The sequence below is a fragment of the Kwoniella bestiolae genome, chromosome 1, assembly GCF_000512585.2.
Source record: "Kwoniella bestiolae CBS 10118 chromosome 1, complete sequence".
Taxonomy (NCBI): Eukaryota; Fungi; Basidiomycota; class Tremellomycetes; order Tremellales; family Cryptococcaceae; genus Kwoniella; species Kwoniella bestiolae.
In genome coordinates, this window is record NC_089241.1 from 3,345,129 (window position 1) to 3,357,692 (window position 12,564).

General features: G+C 47.7%; 6 protein-coding genes across 6 annotated transcripts; 4 read left to right on the forward strand and 2 right to left on the reverse strand.

Annotated features, from left to right (window-relative positions):
* Positions 1-67: 67 nt before the first annotated feature.
* I302_101281 (uncharacterized protein) lies at positions 68-2,891 on the forward strand (the record flags this gene model as incomplete). The annotated part of the gene is made up of 11 exons (XM_065869260.1): positions 68-78; positions 143-327; positions 402-755; positions 843-1,087; positions 1,139-1,236; positions 1,292-1,323; positions 1,376-1,518; positions 1,570-1,980; positions 2,044-2,150; positions 2,227-2,412; positions 2,474-2,891. The coding sequence occupies 11 exons, from the start codon at positions 68-70 to the stop codon at positions 2,889-2,891; spliced, it is 2,190 nt and encodes a 729-aa protein (XP_065725332.1).
* Positions 2,892-3,335: 444 nt separating this feature from the next.
* Positions 3,336-4,115, forward strand: I302_101282 (uncharacterized protein; the record flags this gene model as incomplete). The annotated part of the gene is made up of 1 exon (XM_019191286.1): positions 3,336-4,115. The coding sequence occupies one exon, from the start codon at positions 3,336-3,338 to the stop codon at positions 4,113-4,115; it is 780 nt and encodes a 259-aa protein (XP_019048034.1).
* Positions 4,116-4,358: 243 nt separating this feature from the next.
* Positions 4,359-5,622, reverse strand: I302_101283 (uncharacterized protein; the record flags this gene model as incomplete). The annotated part of the gene is made up of 7 exons (XM_019191287.1): positions 4,359-4,530; positions 4,647-4,748; positions 4,862-4,953; positions 5,034-5,129; positions 5,194-5,254; positions 5,326-5,428; positions 5,580-5,622. 7 exons carry the CDS (start codon positions 5,620-5,622, stop codon positions 4,359-4,361), a joined length of 669 nt encoding a protein of 222 aa, XP_019048035.1.
* A 497-nt stretch (positions 5,623-6,119) lies between these two features.
* Positions 6,120-8,304, forward strand: I302_101284 (uncharacterized protein; the record flags this gene model as incomplete). Its single annotated transcript, XM_019191288.1, has 6 exons — positions 6,120-6,581; positions 6,663-6,766; positions 6,850-6,945; positions 7,014-7,161; positions 7,310-7,830; positions 7,911-8,304. The coding sequence occupies 6 exons, from the start codon at positions 6,120-6,122 to the stop codon at positions 8,302-8,304; spliced, it is 1,725 nt and encodes a 574-aa protein (XP_019048036.1).
* Positions 8,305-8,465: 161 nt separating this feature from the next.
* On the reverse strand, positions 8,466-10,020 carry I302_101285 (uncharacterized protein; the record flags this gene model as incomplete). Its single annotated transcript, XM_019191289.1, has 5 exons — positions 8,466-8,699; positions 8,860-9,127; positions 9,253-9,432; positions 9,554-9,797; positions 9,906-10,020. 5 exons carry the CDS (start codon positions 10,018-10,020, stop codon positions 8,466-8,468), a joined length of 1,041 nt encoding a protein of 346 aa, XP_019048037.1.
* Positions 10,021-10,920: 900 nt separating this feature from the next.
* I302_101286 (uncharacterized protein) lies at positions 10,921-12,466 on the forward strand (the record flags this gene model as incomplete). Its single annotated transcript, XM_065869261.1, has 7 exons — positions 10,921-10,970; positions 11,036-11,283; positions 11,365-11,398; positions 11,488-11,605; positions 11,696-11,830; positions 11,930-12,107; positions 12,156-12,466. The coding sequence occupies 7 exons, from the start codon at positions 10,921-10,923 to the stop codon at positions 12,464-12,466; spliced, it is 1,074 nt and encodes a 357-aa protein (XP_065725333.1).
* Positions 12,467-12,564: the final 98 nt, after the last annotated feature.

Below are 12,564 nucleotides of genomic sequence, written 5' to 3' on the forward strand. Positions count from 1 at the left end.
ACATTTATACAACTATCATTTGTGATCGTCCCATCTGACAAGTATCGGGCTCAATCCTAGCAGAATCATGAACCCGACGTGAGTTCACCTATCGTTGGCAGCTATAATCCCTGGTAGTTAGCTAATCCTAGTGCTGTCTCAGTTCACCACCCTCCTCGCGAGGTTTATTGCACAACATACCAACTGAATCGGATGACGAGGACTATGATGGGCTACTAGCTGAAGATGAAGTGATAGAAGGAGACTTCACCTTCAGAGCTGTCGCTGTAGGACTGGGCGTGGGTGTGATACTGTGTATGACCAATATCTACTTTGGGTTGCAGACAGGTATGTCCGAGTTAAATATATCCGCCCTGAATCATACATGTGCCTCCGACCATTACTGATACGCTGAATATCAGGATGGGTATCAATGATGTCCCTGCAATCTGCTCTCCTCGGCTTCGCCCTCTTCAAGCTCTTACCGCACTTACCCTCCCTCTTCCCCGCTTCGCGACCCCTCACTCCCCAGGAGAACGTCGTACTGCAAACAACGGCAGTAGCGACCGGAACGATGCCCCTCGCAGCTGGGCTGGTGGGTATAATCCCCGCGTTAGAAATGATGACGCTCAAGGAAGATGGGAGAGAACCGATTAAGCTGGGATATGGCAGTCTGGTAGCTTGGTGTTTGGCCGTTGCATTTTTTGGGGTGTTTTTGGCTGCGCCGCTGCGAAGGCAGGTGATCGTGAAGGAGAAGTTGGTGTTCCCCTCTGGAAGTGAGCATCTCCTTAGGATCTCTCACAACTCTGACCTCCCATACATCTCATGGGGATGGAAGAGTAGTCCAGCTAACCCAAATACAGCTGCAACCGCCCAACTCATCTCCCTTCTCCATCGAATACCACCGCCATCTCAAACCCTCAAACCCTCTTCTGGAGCTTATCGACGTCTCCCTCGAACTTCCAGATCAGTCTCACCACCGGGATATGCTTCTCGAGACGACGTGGATGAAGAACCGCACAACGCGGTCGAGAAGGAAAGCGAGGTCATGAGAGGATCGGGGTGGTGGGCTTTGGGTTGGAGTTTCTTCGCTAGTGGTGCTTTGACTGTGAGCTATCTCATCCATATCGATTAAAGGTAGCTAACGATCGGGATGTAGGTGATGAGCTTCCTCTTTCCCATCATATTCGCTTTACCTATCTTTGATGTGTTCAGTCTGCCTTTCGGCACTAGCTTGGCTGCAGGATGGATGTGGTGGTGAGTTGTGAATCGCAGATCACAGCAGTACATTTCAGCTCACAATGTTCATTAGGTTCACGCCGTCTCTTTCTTACGTGGGGCAGGGTGAGCCCACTGTTCATGGACGGTAAACTATGAAGCTGACTTGACATCGAAGGCATCATTATGGGCTTCCCTGTGACTGTGTCGATGAACATTGGTATGCTCGTCGGATGGGGAGTATTATCACCTCTGTCAAAACATCTTGGATGGGCACCTGGGACAGTCGGATCTACCACGGAAGGTGCTCGAGGCTGGATAGTAAGTTTCTCCTACAGATGTATCAGGTATGCTAAGCTGACGTTGTTCCAGCTTTGGATAGCATTAGCCATAATGATAGCAGAATCCATCATCTCCCTCTTGCCCATAACCATTTCCTCCACTGCAACTCTAATCCGCCATTACAAACAACGCTCAAGTGGCCCACGTATCTTCCAACCTGATTCTTCGCCCCGAGCATCAAATGTCACGGAAGATGATTATTACGATCCGCTAGATGAGCACGAAGACGATGATCCAGAGAATGAACCCCCCGAACGACTCGTACCTATGACCTGGATCAAGGTCGGCCTGGTATCTAGTGCGATCTTGGGTGTGGGCCTGGTCTGGGCTGTGTTTGGGAAAGACGGGATCCACCCTTGGGCGACTGCTTTGGGTTTGGTGTTGGCTAGTATGTTGAGTTTGATTGGCGTGAGAGCATTGGGAGAAACAGATCTGAACCCTGTAAGCTTCTTCATTTGTTCACTCAACTGAAATCAAGCTTATCGTACTTGACTATGGTGATAGGTCTCGGGGATTGGCAAGATCAGTCAATTGATCTTTGCTGTGCTGCAACCTGGGAATGTGGTGGCGAACATTATAGCTGGAGGTGTAGCTGAGGCGGGTGCACAGCAGTGAGTTTGAGTTTGCTGAGATATCAACCACAATCAACCATTTGGTCCTTAGCCGTACTGATTCCCTTCCTCACAGAGCCGGTGACCTGATGCAAGATCTCAAAACGGGTCATCTCCTCCGAGCATCACCCCGAAGTCAATTCTACGGGCAGATGATTGGATCGCTCGCAAGTGTCTTCGTAGCTACAGCGGGGTACAAATTTTACACATCGACATATGAAATACCAGGTCCGCAGTTCGCAGTTCCATCTGCTGGTATATGGTGGGTTCCCTCCCCCTCCCCTTCCCCCTTCATCTTTCATGTAACTAATTGGGATGATTAGGTTGAATCTCGCCCGATTACTAAACAATGGCCATCTCCCCTCGCACGTCATCCCATTTATGTTCTCCTTCGGCCTCCTCTTCGGCCTCATATCAGCCATTAAAGCATTCAAAACCCATCTCCCTGCGTACAAATGGATAAACTACCTGCCATCCGGAATAGCCTTCGCCGTCGGATTCCTCAATGCCCCTTCCTTCTCCATCGCAAGGCTGATAGGTGGGTATATAGCTTATAGAAGTGCCAGGAATTCGCCTACGGGAGAAACACCCCTGCTGGCGATCGTAGTGGCTAGTGGGTTCGTGTTGGGCGAGGGGGTGTTGAGTATCGTTACGCTCACTATGGCTAGTGCGGGGGTGAAGGCTGTTAGTTGTTTTGGGTGTGGGATGGGGGGTGGGGGGTATTGTTCGGGGGGATGTTAGGGGTCACTGTTGAGTACGGATATAGACATGGTCATTGTTGGATTGTTAGGATGCATTGTGAAATCCCACTGTGGAAAACGTGAGTGTGCACAGCAAGGTAGGCGAATGACGTTACTATACTCCTTTCTTCCTTCTGGGAAAGAAGGCAGCATTCGACTCGACGAACGAATGGGTCGGTGTACATCCCTAAACCTTTTGGTGTCGATCGAAGCCGGAGTTATGAGGTGCGAAGAGAAAGAAGGCTTCGTCAGACAAAAGGGAAGGAGAAAGCAAACCTTTCAAACTTTGAGACAACCAACACGCAAATACACAGAGACTGCGTCGTCTCCTCTCCCCCTCGACGTATATAAGTCTTAGAGGTTACCTGTGGATCCCCGAGTATTGGTCACGGTACTGTAATGCATTCAGGTACTTCGACCTCGTACAAAATTCAGATATAGTACTATGGGAACCATCATTTTACCTCGTTCTCACCTTGAGACTCCTTCCAAGGGATGGAGGACATCCATACCCACCGACACGGATGGTATTACTTCCAACGCCAATGGAATGAGCGCACAACCGAAGGATGAGCGACCCAAGTCCGCCCGATTGGAAGGGGACGACCCAAGCGATATACCTACCATAATGATATTCTTGAGTCTCAAGCAGCTTCCAAAGCTTGTGGATGTATCTGAGGATGATCCAGATGAAAGTGTTCACGAGTTCAAACGTGGGACATTCCGGTGGAACGTCAGACCGCGATTCAACTCTCAAACCAATTCCGCTGTCAACGACGGAAGCATGGCAGGCTATCGATGGCATGTTGCTTATAAGTTCTTTGAATCGGTCATTCACAACAGCTGTTTACCCACATTGGAGGGAGTTGTCCTTACGGGATTCAGCCAAGGCGATTCGGTCCGATCGATCCTCAAGAGATACATACGCGAAGAGCAGAAACAGGCAAGTCAAGATACCTTGGAGTGGTTGGAAGGTGAACGAAACAAATTGAGTTTGACAGATGATGACTTTTTGTTCGAGATTGTCTATTCTCAGAAGGATTTCGAAAGTCCAAGACCTCCCACAAAATTACCGGAGGAAAATGTGCCGTTAGATGACGAGACGATCGATAGGCAGTTGGATCAATACAAAGGATGGAGACTTGCAGGTTCCTGTGAGCCTACGATGTCGTCCAAGGCGGATGAGGGGGCATCACTCTGGAGGATCGATATACCTTCGGAATGAGGCAGGAGGCGATATATGGTATAGTGCTGTACGGTACAGTACTGTGCCTTCGATTCGTTGCCGTTGACATTAGCGGTGACTGAGAATCACGTTGGATATTCGCGTTTGAGATTGATAGGATACAGTGCATAATGATACAACAGATTCTCTAACACTAGTGTAGTCTTTCATGGTGTCAGTGTGATCGCCCAATGCAAAGGACTGATCTCAACCATCTCGATATTGGTACTGATATGAAGGACGCTACCTAATGAACTCGTGCATCTTGAATTGGGTGCTCGTAAACCCACTTAGACCATCATGGCCTAGCTCCAATAATTGTTTACCAGTGGTTCTTTTGAGGCCTGAGCCTAGAGCTGTAGATGAGGTTTCAAACAATGGGGAGAGGGGAGCGGCTGATTGGGTGGGAGGTTGACTATGTGCGAAGTCAGGTCAGTAAGATCAGAAGGGGACATAGGGAAAGTCGTTTTGGACGCCAAGAAAACGCATCAGGTAACTGAATATGATCGAGTGTATCACCCATGGACTCACACGGCGGCACCGAACACTCTTAATCCTCTTACATGCGTATCTTTACCGTTCAGATGGTTCGCCAGTATGATGATCCGTAGATGATGACATGGTATTGGGGGGCTAACCAAGCGAAACCCTTATAAACTTGGTTCCTCTTCCCTTCCTCACTGTAGCATCATCTTCCGACGTGAAGATGACTGTGAAGACATGATACCTGTCGAACGCAAACTCACCCTTCGGTCTCTTCACCTTCCTCCGAAACTTCCATAGGCCTCAGGACGATCGGTATCCACCCGTCTGGCTTGTTGAACTCCATATGACGGACCTACATTCATTAGGTTTAAATCAGATATCACGACCTCGCTCAGATAGTACTAAGATGAGTAGATGAAGAAGTGAACCTACCTCCTGCAAATCATGTAGTCCCGTTCCTGCTCTTATAGATATCTTCGATGGCGTATAAGAGTCATCGCGTGGATGTGACATGTGAACCGCTATTGCCTATGATTGAATAGATGAAAGTCAGCCTTAATTCTTGTGTGTACACCCGCGATCGGATACTCACAGATACATGTACTCTCTTGGGGAATGATAGATCTATCAAATGAGGTTGCGGCCCCTCAGACCTGCCGTGTTTCATCCCCACATCAGCTCATCATATACTCTGACTTTATCTTCGAGCTCGACAACCACTCACTGCCAGAAAGTCAGATCGTTCCCATCCCTCAAATTATCTACCCCGAAACCGTACTTATGCGAGGAAACGGACCACGAGGCAAGATGGGAGAGTTCGGGGCGGTCTGATATGCCATGAGGGATAGGGGGAAGACAATTCAATCGACAAATCAAGGCGGATACAGAAATGTCATGGTCGCAAGTGGATTTAGGAAATCAACCGCGTTAGCTATCTTGAATCTTTCGCGCTCTGGACATGATGAGAGGTTAACTCACCATCCTCTTCCTGGTAAGTCTCTGAATGGACTGACTCTGCCATATCTAATATCTAGAGCAGAGTCATCTATCTGACATGTAGCAGATGCTCTATATGGGTGAATGCGGTGTACAATGCAAGGAAGAAAGAGAACAGCATAGACACTTGAACCAGATGGAGGTGGTACACTGTTTATTCGGTTCTCCCTCGGCTCGGTTCCGACGGAAGGGGAAGGGGAAAGGGGGTTTAAGCTTAATCTTTACGATGAAGCGAATGAGACTACAATGAGTCAAAGCAGGAATGAGGGATGATACTCGTATGATATCTTTTCAAAAATGTTGATGGGAATGATCTGCTCAACTTCACCATATATCTTGTCCATCCATCATCGCTCATATCAGATCAACCAGTCAATTCACTGTGGTGATTCCCATCATGATAGCCAACACGTGAATCAAGTCAACCTCAACACCTCTCACGACCATTCATACCCTTTCATCTCGATACCCAATCTATCTCTCGTCTGATCATCTACCTAGAAGTCATTAGGTAGTTCAAAAATGCTCGATACGCTCCACATCCTACCCACAGTACTTCTGATCTCTCTGATCATCTCCATTCACTACTTCACCACCCACTCATCTTCATCATCACTCGACCCAACCGATCAAACATGGCACCTCGAACGAGAGGGTCTGATGCTCTCATTATACACTTCAAGTCTCAACGATTTACCCAGATCACTGTTGAATAAGCTGAATATCAGATTGGCCAGGAGGCTGAAAATAATATACAATGCAGGTATAGGCTTCGGACTGTTGGGTATGCTCATTGCCATAGTGGGGAGTACATGGGCTACGATAAGTGTATGGCGGGAGGTGATGAATGAGGTGAATTTGCATACGTTGGAGAAAGTCCAGGAAGGAAAGGTTGGAGAGGTGATGAAACGAGCTTTGAATGAGGATGGGATAAGTAGGACAGTCACTTCGGATTGGGATTTTGCAGGGGGGTTACAACCTTTAGTGAGTGTCATAACATTTCGGCTTTGCTAACCATGCTAATATTATCAAACTTGCATTCTGACTTCCGTTTGACATTTGCAGGTACCCGGTCTCACTATGCCATGGACGCATCTTCCCACTCTGGTCTTAGCCCTGGTGACGAATCAATTGATACATGAATTCGGTCATGCGATAAGTGCTGCCTTGTGAGTGATTTGATCTGATCGCTTCATTACCTGTTTCTTAACACGAGAAGGTAGTTTGCTCTAACACATACCCCTCGTACCAGAGACGACATCCAACCTTCGCGATTCAGTTTCAGCTTGTACGCCGGTATACCCAGTATGATGGTTTCGTTCTCTTCTGCCATAGACAATTTGGACCCGTGAGTCAACCTACATCATTCCTTTTATGTCCGTACGTAGTTCATATACAATCCATACTATCATTCAGAAATGCGAAGATGAGATTAGCGACATCCGGACCATTCCATAATCTCCTAACTTGGTTTTTCATCTGGTTGATCTCTTTCGGTGGAGTGGGTAGATTGTTCTGGTATGATAGGGGTGGTGAAGGGAGGGTCGTAAGGGATGTTCATTGGGTGAGGAAACTCTTCTCATGTAGTTGCGATGACAGAGCCCCGGGATCAACACTGCTTGATCATACAAACCTATCATCACACTGCTATAACAATATACTCGTGGAGATTCTCTTCCCACAGTGCCAATACCTATCTGACCACCTTACAGAACTCCCCGCTCTACCCCCATCTCTCCTCCGGTACTCTCCTAACACACCTCGACGATACCCCCTTATCCATCTCGGCTTCCTCCTCCGACCCATGGTCAGAATACCTATCCTCGGACACAGTAGGCGACGAAGGCAGAGGATGGTGCATGGACAAGACCACCTTCCTCTCTCAACCTGAACCAGAACCAACCCCTCTCTCCTCTTCCGGCGAGGGCAAGATGAATTGCAACACGTCCGACAAAGTGACTTTCCTCTCTACCTACGGACCTACCAAAGGTTCTTATAGATGTTTGAACCCCACACCCATACTGAATATCAAGTCTACCAAATGCCCCTGCCCGGATAGTAGGTGGGTATGTATCAGGCCTGATCCGTCTGAACAGATCCTACGCATAGGTACGAATGATGGGATTTTACTATTTACTGGACCTAGGGGGGAGGTACTGAGGGATGTTAGGGTTCAGAAAGTTGATGCGAGGGGTTGGAAAGGGGGTGTTAGATGGGGTGAACTGTTTTTCAGGTAAGCAAAAAAAAAAAAAAAAAAAAAAAGAAAAGATCCGTTTCTTGCCATGACATCCGTACTAACACCCCCCTACCCAGCTACGCCTCGACCATATCTTTCTCGCTATTCCTATTCAACCTCCTCCCTCTTCCACTAACAGACGGCTCTCAACTCCTCCATTCCCTCCTTGAATGGCGGTCTACACTCACCCCTCTACGTCCCGCGGTTCCTTTGAAAGCCACGATCAATAATGGGATAGCAGATGGGCCGAATATACATCTGTATAAGGAGTATGAGATGGACTCGGATGCGGAAGATGAAGAGCATTTTATTGGAATGGAGTCCGGATCAGCGGGTATGGGAGGGAGGAGGAGAAGTAAAGAGGCGGTATGGAAGAGATGGGCGAGGAGGGGGGTACAGTGGTTTAGTTTGGTAATGGTGGGATTTTGGGCTGTTGGGTGGGGGTTGGTATTTCTGCTGAGGTCTAGCTGAGTAGGATCTTTCTAGGTGATCTTATCAGATTTGGGATTCCCTTGACTATCAAACTCTTGGGATCAAGTACAGTTGTATATATTATACATTATTCATACCGTATGTCGTATGAACATTGATCATCTAAGCTTCTATAAGTCAATGCGAACGAGTGAAAACTATTAAAACCCGCTCAATCCTCTAACGACCATCTCCATACTTTCATTACCCTCCTTAACCCAATTATCTTCCGCATTATCACAGTATATATCATTACCCAACGTCGCAGCGTTGGGTTCATCCCTCCATCCGCCCTTCAAGAACGATACACCATGATCTTTCGACATCAAGATGGCTTTCGCACGATCCTGTTCAGTCTTGGAGGGGTGTTGGAGGGTTGCCCAGAGTGCTATCCTCTGGTTATGAATGGGGTTAGATTAGCATTACTCTTTGTGCGATGTATGCGAATGAGATCGCGAGCCATAACAGTTCGTTCTGACAATGACAATGAGATCATCCGTCATTGATGGGGGTTGGAGGGAGGACGGTGATAGACAGTTTGTAAACCCCACTCACAGGGGGTATAGTGATCCTCCCAATCTTTATACAAAGCTCGCTAACACCCAAACAGCATACCACACCACCATCGTCCCTGTGAGTCCTCTTGGCCATCCAGGATTTCTTGATCTCTTCGATCCTGCTTTTGGATAGATCGCCGTTGATCATTGGTGTGGCTGTCCCACTCCCGCTCCCACTGTTGGGTGATTTGGTGCCGTTTGAAGAGGGTTTAGATTTGGGTGATCGTTTTTTGGGGTAGATGATGAATTCTGATACGAGGTATAGCCTAATAAATCATAAATATTAGCTCATCCAATTTCATGCTTATCAGATATCACGTTCCATCCTGTTTATGGGACATAATTCAAGAGCGATAGCATACGCGACGCTAGAAGGAAGGACATTACCCACCACTTCTCGTCCCACCCTCCACACCTCGTCTCAATCACATATCTCGCCCCCACGGGAATCTCCTTGAAGAAATTATAATGTCTCGCTCCCATCGCCAGGAACGCATTGCTGGTTAGTAGGGGAGCGAACATGTTTTGACCAAAGTACAGCTCGACCGGATCGGCATTTTTGGGGTATGCCCTGGCAAGTGGTGGAATATGTCAGCTTGAGAAATCACATGAGGGACTGAGAGAAAGTCGATTTTCATCATGATTCATTGAATGAGTGACATTGAGTTTGAGATTGAATGAGTTGTACCCACGAGTTACTAAGATGTAATCTATAATCACAATCATCGAACCAAGCCAATCTTTCATACCTATACCTATAATTCTTCATCCCCCCTTTTTTCTCCAGGTCCCTCTTCCAATCGTTGATATAGTTCAACCTGCCCATACGCAGTTCTCTAAGCTTCGGTTTAAGCGCCGAAGATAGGATGCGGATGTGCCATGTGAAAGGCCATGAGGGGGAATGGAGGATGAATGTAGCGAGGATTAGGAATCTGACTGTTCGGGTCATATGGATAGATCAGTACACCCGTTGAGGTTATGGTTATGACATGCATGAATATGTAGCCGGATAGGCAGACCATCAAGCTAAGACGCAAAACTCACCTGGTCCGGGGATGGTTGGGAGAAGGGCTGATATGGGATTATCACCAAGACCAGCTACGAGAGACCGCAAGTTGTTTAGCAGGCTGGTAGGTAATGAAGCTGTGAGCGCGTTCATGGTGTCTTGTTGGATTTAGTAACGAGAGAAGGAGTAAGAACTTGATGAAGAAGAGGTGAAATGCGAAAGAAATGACTATTTTGCGGTTGTTGACGTTTTTATCTCCTGCTCGGATGCTCGGCGATCGACCACCCGGTTACTCTACTGGTAACTAACATTCCTGATATTATAACAAACAGCCTACGTCTGCTTTAGACTAATCCTACATTACATCCCTGCGCTTATCAAGTCTTGGTACTGGTCCAGTGTCCAGTCGCTTATCATCCCATTTCCATTTACCCGTCAAACTCGGCCATCTGTTATGGGTGTTTCGTCATCTTATTAATCATTTTCTCATCCCGGCTTCCAGCGGAACGTTCACCTGCGGTCATACCTTGAGCTATGCCCGCATCCCTCCTTTGTAGCATTCGCAGAGCATATTGTCTTCTTTCTGACAGGTAAAAGGTAGGCTATCAAGTACAGTGACTTGGACTGCATGATCAGATATCGTTTTATCAGGCGACACATCAAGGTCCAATGCGATTCACAGATATCCGTCGATCGATTGCACAGTCATTGATATTTGATTTGATAATCGCGTGGTAGAAAATATGTGATTGAAAGTATAACGACGAGTGATGACGCACTCTCCTCTCTTTTACTCATACTCATATGAAATCCCTATCTCACCGGAAACAGTGCTCATACTCGTGCAGCATGAATGGAGGTACAGGCGCAAGCGCACATGCACCCAGCGACAACAAATGAATATTTCTCTCAGACTGTCTGCCATTCGTCTTCATTCGATGAGACCCACAGACCAAGACAGGTTCGCTCAAGGATGACAAGGGCAAGATGATGAGTGATGTTTTGCATCAAGATGACAGATCTTCTCGTTCGCACAACAGTCACACAGCAACGATGAACCAGCAAGGTCATAGGAAAGCTGCCATTTGGGCACAGCCAGGCGAGCGAGTCCCTCCCCTTCCCACGATACTGACGTACTTCATGTTGATTGATACATCATCTGGTATAGCACTTCCATTACCCTTTCTGCCCTGCCCATACCCACTCCCTCGCCCACTCAGATACTCATCAAAATCCAAGCTGCCTCCCTATGTCACACCGATACGATCGTACCCAGCGGTATATTCTACACCGAGTTTCCCATTATAGCAGGCCACGAGGGTGTAGGTGAGATAGTAGCTCTGGGGGCGGAGGCTGGAAGAGATGGGTGGAAGGTTGGCGAGAGGGTTGGAGCGTTGTTGAAGTCTGGCGGATGTGGTGAGTTCTTCCCCTATCAGAACCAGGACCAGCCCTGATGAGCGAAGAGGGGGAGGACGCTGATGGATGGAAGCGGAATAGGTCAATGTGGAGAATGTAAATACCATAGTAAACGGTTAGTCCAATCCCCTAGCTGAAGCTCACCTCACCACGAAGACATGGCTTCGACCGAGCTGAGTCAGGGTGTAAATGGATCACCTACAGGTATTGCCCTCAAGCCTCGATGCTAGGTCTGAAAGGCGAGAATGGAGTCTTCGCGGAATATGCTCTAGTAGATAAAGATTGGACAGTAAGGCTGCCCGATGGACTAAGCTATGAACAAGTGAGTGAAACTTGCGGACTCATCTGTGAAGACTGAGCCGTCGAATGGGCGGGACTACGGTGTACACTCACTGGAGCTATACCTGATCAGGCAGCCCCACTGACCTGCGCTGGCGTGACCATCTACTCTGCCATCCGGAAACTCGATCTCTCCGTGGGGGAAGTATTGTTGATCTGTGGGTTTGGGGGACTAGGCAAATTGGGGGTACAAATTGCCCAAGCCTTGGTCAGTCTATCTCCATGTTTATGTCACCCTATATCCAATGAGCACGAGAATACTGCCACCTAAAGAGCTCGTACTGATTCTGGTATTGTAACGATGAAGGGCATCAAAGTCATCGGATCAGATATCAGTCAAACCTCTCTCGAATACCTCTCATCCCTCCCTCCTAAACTCAGACCTGATATACTAGTCAATCCTCACTATGGTAAACCCGAAGATATCTTACATCGGATTAGAGGGTTGAGACAGGAGGGGTACGATTCCCTCGGTGGAGCTGATGGTAGGTACAAAATCTACGAAATCTTACAGATCCTGACACACCACGCAGCCGCAATAATCTGTACAGACTCCCCCCTTGCCATCCCCTTCGCTCTTCCCCTCCTTCGTCCCCACTCCAAACTCCTCCTCACCGCTGGTCCCATGGAGTTATCATTCTCTCTCATGGATTTCATATTCAAAGATATCACGGTCATGGGTTCGCTTAACGGTACGAGGGAGCGATTGACGGAAGTGATGGAGTTGTGTGCGAGGGAGGGGATACAGAGTGAGGTACATGTTGAAAGGTGGGATGAGGGGAGAGGGGTGGAGAGGATTATGCATGGTCAACATGGGGTTGGTAAAGGGGTTGTTAGGATGTAGATAGAGTTCAAGTCCAAATTTGGTTTTGGTGTTGGTATTGGTCAGATGTCTTTCGTTTCTCTTGATTTCTAGATATATATATATTACTATACTATATC